Consider the following 14766-nt stretch of genomic DNA (forward strand, 5'->3'; position numbering starts at 1 on the left):
ATAGCACGTTCCAGGTAGAGGAGAGAAACTGCTAAACAGAAAACTGGCATGAGATTTTCATCTTAGAAAGACAAACAGCTTCAACAGGGAAGGACGGAAGAGGGTGGGACAAGAGGCAGAGACACAAGGCTAAGTGGCCAGGCAGACCAGGATGAGGTCCCTGGGAAGCCAGGGAAGCAGCTGGCATCATGGACTGTGTTTTTGTGTCCTCCCCAAACTCATGTGCTGAAATCTCAACCCCCCGTGTGATGGGGTCAGGAGGTGGGTCCAAGGAGGTGATGAGGTCATGAGAGTGGGGCCCTCGTGAGGGGATTGGTGCCCTGAGAAGAAGAGATGGCAGACAGCTTGCTTCCCCTCTGCTCTCTCTGCCACGTGAGGACAGTGAGAATCCGAGGTCAGCCATCTGCTCCCCAGACGCCAATCTGCCGGCACCTTGATCTTGGACTCTCAGCCTTCAAAACTGTGAGAAATAAATGCTTGTTGTTTAGACCATCCAGTCTGTGGCACTTTGTTGATGGCAGCCCAAAATAAGGCAACTAGGAAGTCATCTCAAACATGAATCGTTTCTACTATGATATTAAAAGACTTGAGTAATCAGCTGAGTGGACAAGAGGAAGAGGATAAGCTTGGGTTAAGATTAGGTTAGCTGTGGGGTTAGGTAGCATTCAGGTTAGGATTAAGGTTAGGGTGTGGCCTAGAATTAAGCCTCCCGCTGGTTTGCTTCCCATTTGAACACATGACTCAAGAGGTTCTCGTGACCCATCGTAACTCACCGAGTCTCAGACGCATTCTTTTCACATTTTACACATCTATTTTTCACGCATTAACGTTTCACCTCTCTAAATCTAGGAAGTATCTTACGAAGGTTCTTGCATTTTTTTGTAATATGCTGAATGTGTTCAAAATACAATGGAAAATCAAATGGTTCATGTTACTTCAGAGGAAACACAAGCAACGTGGTGTGTCGTCTGCTAGTCTCGTTTCTAAATCTCGTCTACTAAGGAAGCCTTTAGACTCAGAAGGATTTTCTTGAATAAAAGCTAATCGAGCTCTCTTATGCGCTGGGTGCAGCGTGTTTCCTGGAAGGACCACAGGGGAGCAGGTCATAAGAAGGCATAAAAATGAAGGAATAAAAATCGAGGTGGCCTCTAGAAACTGAGAGAGGAGTTCTTAAAAAGTCTGAAAACAGAAAATATAGGAGAGAAAATGTGAGAGCAAGAGGTATGGAGGTTTGGCTCAGGAATCTAGCAAGCAGGTGGATTCAGTAAACAAAGTGGCTATTTTTAAAACAACTTGTGACTCATTACCAACCTACTCTACGATTTGCGTTCATTTAGGTCTTTTGCTGTTGTTCAAACCGGACTGTGTGAGTTATCTTATAAACAGAGTGTCATGTGAACATGTTAATTGCCTGAGTCTGCGAAAGGGCTAGAAATCCCAAAAGGTGCCTAAGAAAATAGAATCTCCCTGGAGAGGAGTCTCGGTTTTCCTGTCTCTGGCCACACTTCCGGAAGAGGGTAAGCACCTCCTGACGGGAAACCCCGACTCTGGTCCTTCTTCAGCACCGTTTCCCACACCCCAGATGGCGCCCTAGGGCCTCCAAACTTGTCCAAATATTTCTGCTCCGCTCACAAGGCCCCTGAGCGGGCGGCCGTGGCTGGTCCTCTCCTGTGTCCTCTGCTTCCGGAAGTTCACTTCAGTCCGCCCTCCGTGCCTCTCCTAAAGGTCTGGCCCACGGGTCCCACCCCTCCATGGAGGCTTCCTCGGCTGCAGTCAACAGGCCAGGGAAGGGGATGGCCGCGCCAGAGCTCCTGCGACAGGCACCTGTGTGACCCAGTCCTGGTGACACAGCCCTGCTGGGGGGCTCCTGCTGCCCCCTAGGTGACCAGCTTCTGTATGACGAAGACTCTCTGGCCACAGCTGATCGGATGAGAGTGGGCTCCTGACCTAGGCTGACGGTCGTGGGCTGGCCGGCGGCTGCTGAGTGTGGCGGGGCAGGCGCAGAAGCTCTGCTTAGAGAAGGGTGAAGAGCGTGCAGAGCCACGAGAGCCCCGCGCTTCGAAATCCGGGCGGGAGAGAGCGCGCGCCTGTAGGAGCGGGGCTGCACACATCTGCAAGTGGGCAAGTTTCCTTAACAGCAGAGCCTTACCGAAGGAGCCCGAAGTCCCGCAGCTGCCAGGCCACGAGGCAGCCCTGTCAGCAGAGCAGACCTGGGTCCAGGGCAGCTTCCCGAGCCCACTTGCTACGGGGCCAGGTCTAACTCAATCTCTGCTTTCCCTAAGAACCCAGCGTGCTGAGCGCTTCCTGGATTCTTATGAAGTCTGATCACAGACATTCCTGTTTCCCTGTATCCCTACAGTACTTAAGGGAATCTGAATAGGTGTTAATCCCATAAAACAAAAGAACCATCCACACACAGTGAGCCTCACCAGCCGCTGTTCCCTGAGCACCTGCAGCGTTTCCAGCCTGAACCGTGCGATGCGGCACTTACCGCACAATGTCTCTGAAGGTCACTACTTTTGCATATGCTTTAATTTTGCTTCCCACTCATCCTACACTTCCTCGGGGCAGGGCTCGTGCCTCATGTGTCTCTTTTATCTCTCATGTCCTGTACGACCTTGAATAAGTTATTTAACCTCTCAAAGCATCAGTATTCTTGTTTTTAAATCTGGAGTAACCGTAGTACCTACTTTAAGGGTAGTTCTGAAGAATAAACGAGAGCACGTCTGCAAAGTGCTTATAGTGCGTGGCACACTGCGAGCGCTCGGTAAGCACTGCTGGAGGCGGTGATGGCGCTGCTGGTGACGCTGGCGGTGATGGTGGTGGTGGTGTTGATGGTGCTGTGATGATGGCGGTGATGATGGTGGTGTTGATGGTGCTGTGATGATGGCGGTGATGATGGTGGCAGTGATGGTGGCAGTGGCATGGTGATAGCGGCTTGACGGTGATGATGGTGGGGGGGAGGATAGTATACACCGTGCCGTTCTGAACACACAGTAGATAACTTAGAAGTATTCACTGTCATGTGGGTCACCTGGCAAACCAGGGGTTCTCAAGGGGAACAAGAGGTAGAGACGAGAAGAAGCGAAAGCCAACACCTGTGGAGCAGCTGCGGGACACCAAGCCCACAAAGCACGACTATTATCTCATTCATACCTTGCAACAACTGACTGGTAGAAATCCTAACTTAAAGAGGAGACAAATTAGGCTCAAATAAATTAAATGACTTGCCTGATTTTATAAAACTAAGTAATGACAGTGCCTGGGGCCCAGATCTGCATAAGCCCAACTGCCAGGCCTTTTCCACAACACCAGGCTGCTCGGCAAATGAGGCTTCGAGGACTAACGGGTAGAGGGAGGGGCAGCCCAGTGACACTCTTCCAACGCAGCCATGGTTTCAGAGCATGGACTCTTGTCTTTTCTCAAAAAATGCCATACTGGGCTTCCCTGGTGGCACAGTGGTTGAGAGTCCGCCTGCCAATGCAGGGGACACGGGTTCGTGCCCCGGTCCGGGAAGATCCCACATGCCGCGGAGCGGCTGGGCCCGTGAGCCGTGGCCGCTGAGCCTGCGCGTCCGGAGCCTGTGCTCCACAACGGGAGAGGCCACATCGGTGAGAGAGGCCCGTGTACCGCAAAAAAAAAAAAACTAAAAAAAAAACCACACCATACTTCTGCACACTAAATATGCCGTTTACACCCGCATTTCCCCATCAAACTGACCCCGATCAAGGTTTACATAAGCATCGGGAGAAATAAAGTCGAATTACTCCATTTGAACTTTGACCTAGAAAGGAGGAGGAAACGAAAGTGTGGTGTCAAGAAGCAGTACCGCTGCTGAGGCCGGCGATGGGCCTTTAAGACGTTGCAGGTCAAGTTCCTTTTAGAAACGTCCTCAGCAGTTGGCTGGTTCTGAAAGGTCTGCTCTGTGGGGTCCACCTGGCTGCGCTTTGTGTCCTGACTCTGGCCCAGAAGCTGCTTTCCAGGTGATGGAGTGGAGGTGGGGGGAGGTGATGCTTTCTGAGTGTCCACTACGGCCAGGAACTTAACCTCCACTCACTTGCTAGAAGATCTGTGGTCCTCTCTCCTCCACGCTTGAGGACGATGTGGAAGGGGCCCGGGCAGGGACTCCTCGGTGAGTAACGCAGAGACGGGACTTGGGTCCAGCACCCGGCCCTGGTGCCTCGGGCTCCCGGTGGCACCGTCACCCCACCTGCCCTGCGTCCCCTCGTGAGAGGCGCCGGTTCCCCAGAGCAAAGGCTTTACAGTGCAGCTGCCCCGACTCAAACCCAGCTGTGCTGGGTGACTTCCCGCTACTTACCAGCGTTTCTGGGCCTGTTCCTCAGCCTCCTTGCCAGAATGACGTGAGCGAGAATGTGTGGCGTGAGCAGAATGTGTCTCGAATGCGAGACACACAAGTCCTGCAGCCCCAGCACGCACCCTACCCCCTCCCCGTGGCCGGTGCTGTCGCTGTCACTCATCACACTACAACACCTGCTCTCTGGGGCTCTGTTCTCCCTCTCTCCTCCTCCGATTTTTGGTGCTGATGCCTGACTAAAAGCCAGGAGTTAGTAAGACCATCACAAGAACACCAAAGCCCATTCTGTCCAGTCAGCAGCTGCCGCGGCAGGGTGATGGCAAAAAGAAAATGAGATATGAGTTAGTAAAGCTGATACGGCAGCTAAACGGCTAATGCAGTTTTGGGCTTTGTTCCCAATGGTTTCATCAGCAGAGAACAGAGGTGAGAGTCCCTCTTTAATAGCCTTTCCCAAACCCCACCTGGAAAATCACATTAAATTCCGGGCACTTCAATACCATAAAGATGCAGAAAAGCTGAAGGGAGTTCAGAGCCGAGTAATAAAAATGATGGGGAGGTAGGGAGAATTGATTTACTGGGAAAGATTAAAATAACTAACTATGTACAGCACGTCTGGGTGGTGACTGGAGAGCCCAGGGAAAACATAGCAGCCTATAAATAATGGAGGCATGCAAACAGCCGCAGAAACCCTCTTTAGCTGGTACCAGGAGGCACAGCCAGAAAGGAGGGTAGCACGGAGGAAAGGACAGTTTATGAAGAACGTACAGAAAGCTGTGTGGGCATTTTTTTAAAAAGGCAGAGAGATGGAGACAGAGAAATTAAAGATACTATGAAGTAATGTTCCAATCCGGCAGGAGGAAGTCCTACTTCTCTAAGTCCTACTGGTTTCCACTTCACCCTGCGTGACTCCTACCCCAACTGCTATAGCCCTAAGCTGTCACCCTCTGTCCCAACAGACGGCAAGCTTAGCAGAGTGGAAACGCACCAGGTTGGCTCACTGGTGGCTGCCAGCACCTGAGGCAGTGCCCATCTCATAGCCATCGTCCCATAAGTATCAGCAGAATGAAAGCGGGGTGAACGACCAGTGTGCAAAGAAATAAATGAAAGAAAGCATTTATTACCAAAAATGACATGTAGTAACAATAATGCTAAGGCACCAAAGGCCTAGCAGGATCACTGCTATGGATTGTAAGATATAGAATTTTAAGATTAAAAGGGCCATTAGAAATCTTATATTTCCTATAGGTTGGATAAACAACAAGGTCCTACTGTATAGCACAGGGAACGATATTCATATCCTGTGATAAACCATAATAGAACAGAATATGAAAAAGAATGTATATATGAATAACTGAGTCACTTTGCTGTACAGCAGAAATTAACACAACACTGTAAACCAATTATACGTCAATAAAATTTCCTTTAAAAAATCTTACATTTCAGGGCTCCCCTGGTGGCGCAGTGGTCGAGAGTCCGCCTGCCGATGCAGGGGACACGGGTTCACGCCCCGGTCCGGGAAGATCCCACATGCCGCGGAGCGGCTGGGCCCGTGAGCCATGGCCGCTGAGCCTGCGCGTCCGGAGCCTGTGCTCCGCAACGGGAGAGGCCACAACAGTGAGAGGCCCGCGTACCGCAAAAAAAAAAAAAAAAATCTTACATTTCAATGATTCTCAATTTTTTCCCCAAACCAGCTCCCGTGTGTGCCTGTGTTTTTGCACAATTTCCGGCACACTACTGTATGTCCATCCCTGTCTCTCCACCGTGAAAATGCCTATCAGAAAGCAGCTGCGTGAGAAGGACATTCTCACACGGAAAACCTCGAAGCCACTCTGATCCACTATAACAAAAAAGTGAATAACCCTCGACCGTCCTGAGAGGCCCTTCCCGAGACCCACGCGGGGCCCAGCACAGTCCCACATGCACACGAACGCTTTCTGGGTTTTTAAATTTTGAATCCAAAAGTACCTGCTCCACTGCTCACACCTGGCTGTAACCTGTGTGTAACTCAGCACCTCGTTTGCTGATTACGTAGAGTGACCTGCCCTGGGTCACCCAGTTCATGGTTCAGCCAAAACTGCTCAGGGGTTTACTGAGCTTCCCAGGGGCCGTTTTGTAATTTACAAAGGCAGAGACTGAGGCTTTAACTTAAATATCTCAAGACAGAAACCACACAGGCCACCTGCCGAGCATCCCACCCCTCTGGGCGACCTCCTGGGGGTACCCAGCCACGCCCCAGATTTCTCTGCAGCAGCTCATCCGACAAAGCTACAGGCACCGGTCTGCCAAGATTTGTGGTGAGGGCAGGATTTTCTCTGTCAGTTTAGCCAAGGTTGATGAGCTGTAGTTATGAAATTTGGAGGCAAAGTCCAGACAGCCCTTGATGCATAAATTTGTTTCTGGAAAAGTCAACTTCAAAGACCAAAGTCCATCTGTGGAATCCCAATTCCCCCATTAACACCCAAAATAAAACAGTAAATGCACTTCAGGGAGAAAGCAAGCAGAGGGAACCCATTTCGCGATTGACTCCACAGAGCTGTTGCTGCCCCCGGGCTCCAGGCACACGGGGGGCGCAAGGGGGGGCACTGTGGATAGAGCCCAGCACCACTCAGGAGCCCGGGGCTCACGCAACAGACCAGTGCCTGGGGGGATACCCTGAAGGAGGAGGTCCGAAGTGGGTCTGAGCACATGCACAGCTTGGGGGGACCCCAGGCAGGAGGAACGGGAAACAGCTGGGTGCATGCGGGCGTTGGTGGGGGGAGGAGGGTAGGTGCTCCCCACGGAGCTGGGAAATTCTACTCGAATCTGTCCCAAGGGCCACGGGGGCCCTAACAGTTCCCAAAGTGGAGAGAGCAAGACAGAGAAACATAGCGGAGAGCTCACACCTGGAACCCAAGACGTTCGGCGTACAAGTTTAACACTTCGGGTGACGAAGTCTAAAGTTCAGGCCACAAAGCCTGACCTCCATGGGTCTGAAGCTCTGTACAGACTTTAACCACTTAATGTGATCAATTTTTCTGAGCAGAAATACTAATGTTTTGGAACTTGAGGTGCTACGTCAGACCCTGCTGGGGTGTCACCTAATACAGGGTACGTGTACCGTATCCCCTTCCCAAGCTCCAGAACATTCCAGAACACAGCAGGCCCAGGGCCATGGAGCTGCAGGGCTTACCATTCCAGCAGCTCCGGGAGGATGGATGGGAGGGGCCGTGACGGAGGCGAGGAACCAGATCAGCTATCCAGGCGGTGAGGGAGGGTCTGCACTGTGGCGTGCTGGAAGGAATAGAGGGAAGGAAACGGTTTGGGGATAAATCGGTAGGATTTGCTGATGGTGAGAGGTAGGGTTGGGGCAGGGCGGGAACAAGGACTCCCAAGTCTCCTGGACGCCAGCGTGGGCGCTGGTGTCACCTCTGAGGCAGTGCTGACAGGGAGCAGAGCAGGATTCGGGCTAAAGTAATAGGTTCCCCGTGAACCTATGTGCTGAGTTGGAAGTCGCAATGAGCCATCAGATAGAGGCATCCAGCAGGGAGTTGGGAACATGAGCTACCAGCCCCGGGCAGACGTTTGGTATCGCATGGTAGTAAATTAAAATCTCAGAGAGGGAGCCGGAGCAGAGGCCATTCAGATTATCTTCCGCCCAGCAAGGAGGGAAGGGCAGGGAACGTCTGGCCATGCTCTCCAGAAACCCCCTAAATAAGGTCGGTCGCACAGTTGAGGCAGGTGCAGGAAAGCACAGAAAAGGCTCCCGAGTTGCCCTGGTGTCCATTCCTCCTGCTTCCCTGAGCTGACTTGGCCCCCGAAGCTGCGGCTCCCCTTGGGCCCGGTCTCCTTACACAGCCTCCCCTACGGCCCAGTGGTTGTCTCCATCCACGTCCTCTTTCGCTAACTCCAGACAGACCAGTTATTAGGGGAACCTTGCAGTCGCAGTTCAAGCACCACCATACGACAATAAAACAGAGGCCCGCGGTTGAGTTATAGAGGTGGGAGGGCGTGGTTTGTGTATCTCCTGAAATTGGTGTCATAAGGAGCTACAGAGCCCCCGGAGCTGAGTTGTTATTATGTTTGGCAGATGTAATACTAAGACAATCCCATATACCTCCACCACCACACTTTTCCTAGTGCTAGATTCCTTATACATATTTTTCGTCTTCTCTGGGTAATCTCTGAAATGGTTTCAAAAGTCATTTCTAAAATACAGGTGTGGCCTCTGGCGATAAACCACCAAATTCCCAAGCAGGGAGAAAGCCTAGCAATGTAGCCAACAGCCACTAACAAGGTGGCTTTGCTCAAACGGGTAGTTCGGGAGTGGAAAATACGCGGGGAAATTACGAAAGATTGCAAAGCCATTTTCCACGAGACAAATTCGTCTCACTCCATGAACGTAGATGGTAGCGCAACTTATGGACTGTTTTCTGGTTTTGTCTTTAGGATTTGTTACTTACTTAAAATACCCAGCAGAAAGCTGCTGAAGGTGGACAACTAAGGCCCTGCCCTGATGGGGGATGTAGAGGTGAGGCAAAGAGGCCAAACGACAGAGGGTCACTGATGCACTTGCTTCCTCTGAACAGCCCAGAGGAAGATGTTTAAGGAGCTGTCCCACCAGCCCCTCAGACATTGGGCTTGTGTACATGGTCAGAGTTGAGTCTCAAGGTCATGTGGGAAGGAGAGAGATGGGGGGGGTGAGGTGTGACGTTTCAGGCCAGGTCTAAAAATGCCATAAATCTCTTCTGCGCTTGTTCCATGGCTAGAAATCAATCGGGTGGTCCAGCCCAGCTACAAGGGACGTTGAGGTAGCTGGCAGGAGGGAAACCTGCTACTGAACGTGTTGACCAGGAATCACAGCCCATGGTCTTCCCCCATCGAGCCCAGTGACAGGGGCAGCCCAGGCAGGTACGTGTCGGGGCTCCTGGACCACTACCTGCCAGGTCTCCTCTGCATGAAGACAAAATAAACCGAAAGAGAAGCCATGTTTTGGGGTAAATAAAGTGAAAATTAGTCTTCTAAGGCAGACTGTCCCTCACTCCCAGTGGAAACTGAACCAAATCACGTCACTTCATTTCTCTAGCTCCCATTTGTTTCCAATTCCAAAGAAGAAGGAGGAGAAGATGTAGAAGCAGAAGTAGCAGAAGCAGCAGCAGCTAGCTCTCGGTCGTGGCTTCTCCTCCCTGGAATGTGGCAAAAGTAGGTGAGATCACACTCGCCCTCTGCTTTGCTGTCCGGGATGCCTTGCCACTTGAAAGGACCATAGATTTCGTGTTCGGGCTGCCCAAGCAGAGTCAGGAGGTGCACACGGAAATCCACCGCGATTGAAGGAAAATGCTAGGTGGGCGTTTCCAAAAAGTAGAACTCCTGGTGGGCAGCACCGCTCCCGTGCTGTGATACAGTATGAGGAGGAAAGCTGGGGCCAAGGTCAGAGAGCCTAGGTTCACTCACAGGACTAGCGTGAACTAGCTAGTTTGTTTTCTGTGAAACAGAGATAATTAGTTCCTCCTCGTGTTATTTTAAGGATTCAAATGTAAGGTGTGGAAGGACAGCCAAATCCGGCTGCACGCTTACTGTGTGCCCGGCACTATTCAAAATTCTTTACAAACTCATTTCATCCTGACAACAGCCCTTACAGAGGCAGAGCTAGAGGACCAAGCCAAAGCACAACGAGGAACGTGGTCGTGTCCCCGGATTCAAATTCAGGCCACCAGACTGCAAAGCATATGCTTGTAAACCTCTGCTAAACGGCTTGGTGGAGAATGGGTATTTAACAAATGCAGACAAATGACACTCATGTAACTTCCACTCTTGAAAATGTCCATCAGCCTCATTGATCTTCCATCCCATGTGAAGACGCAAATGAATATTTATAAGCTGGCATCTCCCACATGCGAATTAACAGCAGTATAAACAATTACTATTTCCACGGGTTCAATCCCTCTTTAAACAGCTAAGCAGCACGGTGGGAATGTGTAATTTTTAAGTCCAGTAGATTCCCCTTCAACGTAGGCACAAACCGGCCTAATTTCTGTTGAGACAAACCATAGCTGCCTTCTTTGCTGCCCTCCAAAAGCAAAGTTCTCACTGTAGTTGTAGAAACAAAGCTTTGATTGGCCCTCCTCTCCTTTATATAGAACTGGTCTTCAGACCATTAATCTGAAATCCTGCGGTCTTGACCTTTGTATCTATCTTCAATATAAAGCCCTACGGTCCCAAGCATGGGTGATTCAGTCACTGGATTCCACGTTGTACTAATTCTTCCCTCTAATCTCTCGTGAACTTCACAGCGTAGTAGGCTCTCGTGAACTTCACAGCCCTCTCCAGAGAGCAGTAGCTGATCGAAGGGGTTTGTACATACGTTTGTCACACGGCCCTTAAAAGAGTTCCCTGAGTGTGCTCAGAGCCATCAGGTGTGGTTCCCAATTTAGCCTCACGACAAGTTGTCACCAGATAAAAAGAGCTAAACAGGAATTTTGAAACTTAACTCCTTTAGTTCTGAGCTAATCATTACAAAGCAAGCCCAGAAAGGTATTCTATCTGACACTACATACATGTCTCGATTGTCTTGCTGTTGTTTTTTTGTTCTGCTTGCACGCCTCCTTCATTATATGTTGTAAGTCAAGCCACTCTCTCCTGCCGACGGTGTGCTGTCCCCACACGGAGGTTTAGTTTGGAACTGGGGGGGAGGGCTCTCTGGGCCATCACCCATCGAGAGCTGCTCTCCCCTGCCCCAGATTCATCTGCCTCTCTCTGGAAGATCACCCCAGTCCAGAAACTGAGTTTTAGAAAATGGTGATCAGGGACAAATACCCTCACCCTGTTTCCCTTCCTCTGGGTGCTCCTTTGCCTGCTGTGTAGCAGACGTGAGGAGCTCTTCCCTGACAGAAAGGCATCCGGCTGTGGCTGTAAACGAGGGGGAGCAGACTGATATGCCAGGATCACACCGCCCCCATCATCTCATTTCAGCTACAGGATGGCTTTTTATATAAATAGATTTTATATATAATATATATATTATATTATATTATAATATATATTATATTTTATATAATGCTTCTAACTTTTTTCACTGTGGTATAATTGCCATGCCATAAACTGCATAGAAACGTAGAATGTGATAAGTTTGACATATCTGCACGCTCAGTAAATCAAGATCATTAACAAATCCATCACCCAAAGGTCTCCTCGTGGCCCCTGGTCGTCCCTCCTCCCACCCCTGCCTGTCCTGCACATCTCCGGGAAACCTCTGATCTACTTTCTACAGCTGTGTGTTAGATCTAATTTTCTAGCATCTTATTCAGATGGAAACACCCAGTACGTACTCTTTTGTCTAGCTTCTTTCGTTCAGCACAATTATTCTGAGATTCATGCATGCTGCAGAGTGTTTCAGTAATTCACTCACCTTGACAGGAGAGCAGTATTCCATTGTCCGGGTATATCAGAGCTCGTTCATTCACCTGGAGGGCACATTGGGGTTTCTCCCAGTGTTTGGCTCTTATTTTTAAATCCATGTTCATGATGGATATTGATTGATCATTTTCTCTTCTTGTGAAGTCTTTCTCTGGTTTAATTTATAAGATAAATTTTAAAATATTTCCTTCTCTTCAATTTTCTGAGGTTATCTTAAAATGATATTTCTTTCTCCTAAACACTTGGTAGAATTTACCAGTGATGCTTCTGAGTCTAGAGTTTTTATTTGTGGGAAGGTTTTTTGTTTTTGTTTTTTTTTTTTGTGGTACGCGGGCCACTGTTGTGGCCTCTCCCGTTGCGGAGCACAGGCTCCGGACGCGCAGGCTCAGCGGCCACGGCTCACGGGCCCAGCCGCTCCGCGGCATGTGGGATCCTCCCGGACCGGGGCACGAACCCGTGTCCCCTGCATCGGCAGGCGGACTCTCAACCACTGCGCCACCAGGGAAGCCCTGTGGGAAGGTTTTTAACTGCAAATGCATTTATTAATTTTGTAATTAATATCTATATCTCATTATATTAATGTTAATATTTAACATTTAAATATTAATAGCAATAATATTAACCCTATGAGCAGAAATAAGGCTATTCATGTCATTATCTACTTCTTTTTGAGTAAGCTTTGGTGTTTGGCAGTTCATGTTTTTCAAGTAATCTGTCCATTTAGTATAAACGTTTTATTCAATATTAAACCGTAGCATCAATTGTCCCTAGTATCCCCTTATTTTAACATCTGTAGAATGTGTAGTACTGTAACCTCTCCGTTTTTATATCTGTAACTTGTGCCTTCTTACTTTATTCCTGATCAGTTTGCCTAAAGGTTTATCGATTTCATTGATCTTGTCAAAAAAACAGGGTTTTTTTGTTGTTTCATTAATTTTTTCCTATTGTTTTTATATTTTCTATTTCATTAATTTCTACTATGATCTTTATATGTCTTTTGCTCTTCTCACTTTAGGCTAAATTTTCTCTTCTTTTTCTAGTTTCTTAAAATAGAAGTTCAGATCATTGATTTGAGAACTTTCTTCTTTTCTAATAAAGGAATTTAGTAAATATCAATTTCTCCCTAAGTATTAACTTAGCAGTGTTCCACAAGTTTTTGATCTGTTGTATTTTAATTTTTATTTAGTTCAAACTACTTTATAATTTCACTTGACTTCTTCTTTGAACCGTGGGTTCAAAGTTAGAACATTTAGAAGTATGTTGTTTAGTTTTCAGTATTTGTGGATTATCCTGAGAACTTTCTGCTAGTTGGTTTCTATTTTGGTTAGAAAACATACTTTGTATGACTTGAATCCTTTTAACTCTATTGAGATTAATTGTATGACTCAGAATATCTTGGTAAACGTTCCTTGTGCACTTGAAGGTGGAGTGTTCTAAAAATGTCAGTTAGGGGGACTTCCCAGGGGGCCCAGCAGTGGGACATCACATTCCAATGTGGGGCGTGTGGGTTCGATCCCTGGTCGGAGAGCTAGGATCCCACATGCCTCACAGCCGAGAAACCAAGGCGTGAAATGGAAGCAATATTGTAACAAATTCAATGGAGATTTTGAAAATGGTCCACATCAAAAAAAAAAAATCTTAAAAAAACTTAAATTAAAAAATAATAATAAAATTAAAATGTCGATTAAGTCAAACTGGTTGGAAGTATTGTTTAAGCATTCTATATTCTTAATGATTTTCTGTCTCCTTGTTTTATCCATTATTGAAGGAAGGTTCTTGAAATCTGAAGTTATGATTGGGAATTTGACTATTTCTCCTCTTGCAGTTTTATCGCATTTCACGTCGTGTATATTGAAGCTCTGTTCGTTACACACACAGTTTGGATTTTTCTGTTCTTTTAATGAATTGACCCCTTTATCATTAAGAAATGACCTTCTTTATCCCTGGTAACATTTTTTGCTATGAAATTAAGTTTGCCTGATATTAATATAGCCACTCCAGCTTTTTTTTTTTGTAGATATTATCAAAGTATATATTTTCTCATCCTTTTACTTTTAACCTATTTGTGTTTTTATGTTTAAAGTGTGTTTCTTGTAGAGAGTATACAGTTGAATCGTGCTATTATAATCCAATCTATCTCTGTCTTGTGGTGTTTAGACCAGTTGCTTTTTTTTTTTTTTTTTTTCCGCAAACCAGGGAATCCCCTAGACCATTTACTTTTAATGTGACATTTAGTATAGACAGGTTTAAATCTATCATCTTGTCATAACTCTTCATTTTATTATCTTAGTGATTGGTTTAGAGTTTATACCACACATCTTCAACTTATGGTGTTATCCCACTCCACCTATAGTATAAGAACCTTACAACAATGTACTTCCATTTCTCCACTTCCAAGTTTGTGTTATTATTGTCATATGTTTTACTATTACAAATGTGATAAATCTCACAGTGCATTGCTATTGTTTTTGTTTAACATCCATCATCTTTTAAAGAGATTTAAGTAAGAAAAAATCTTACATTTACTCATGTAGTTATCATTTCTGGTACTCTTCATTCTTTTGTATGCATTCCTATTTCCATGTGGTATCTTCCTCCTTCTGCCCGAAGGATTTTAAGGTTTTAACATTAGCAATTAATACTTATCATCTTAACATTTCCTATAGTATGAGCCAGCTGATGATGAATTCTTACAGCCTGTGTACGCCAGAAAAAAGTCTTCATTTCACCCCTGTTTTTAAAATATATTATTGGGGCTTCCCTGGTGGCACAGTGGTTAAGAATCCGCCTGCCAATGCAAGGGACACAGGTTCAAGCCCTGGCCCGGGAAGATCCCACATGCCACAGAGCAACTAAGCCCATGCGCCACAGCTACTGAGCCTGCACTCTAGAGCCCGCAAGCCACAACTACTGAGCCCACGTGCCACAACTGCTGAAGCCTGCGTGCCTAGAACTCGTGCTCCGCAACAAGAGAAGCCACCGCGATGAGAAGCCCGTGCACCTCAACAAAGAGTAGCCTCCACTCTCAGCAACTAGAGAAAACGCACAAGCAACAGTGA

The 14766-nt window shown here is 47.5% G+C and overlaps 1 protein-coding gene across 1 annotated transcript in view; it reads right to left on the minus strand.

The window, feature by feature from the left end:
- Window positions 1–7511: 7511 nt before the first annotated feature.
- Window positions 7512–14766, minus strand: part of FGF9 (fibroblast growth factor 9) — a 40580-nt gene continuing 33325 nt past the window's right edge. Inside the window, exon 3 of the mRNA XM_024754263.1 lies at window positions 7512–7585. Coding sequence (XP_024610031.1) covers window positions 7544–7585 — 42 coding nt within the window. The 3' untranslated portion in view covers window positions 7512–7543. The remainder of the gene's footprint in view (window positions 7586–14766) is intronic.

This window comes from Neophocaena asiaeorientalis, unplaced genomic scaffold, assembly GCF_003031525.2.
Source record: "Neophocaena asiaeorientalis asiaeorientalis breed wild unplaced genomic scaffold, Neophocaena_asiaeorientalis_V1.1 scaffold443, whole genome shotgun sequence".
NCBI classification, from domain to species: domain Eukaryota; kingdom Metazoa; phylum Chordata; class Mammalia; order Artiodactyla; family Phocoenidae; genus Neophocaena; species Neophocaena asiaeorientalis.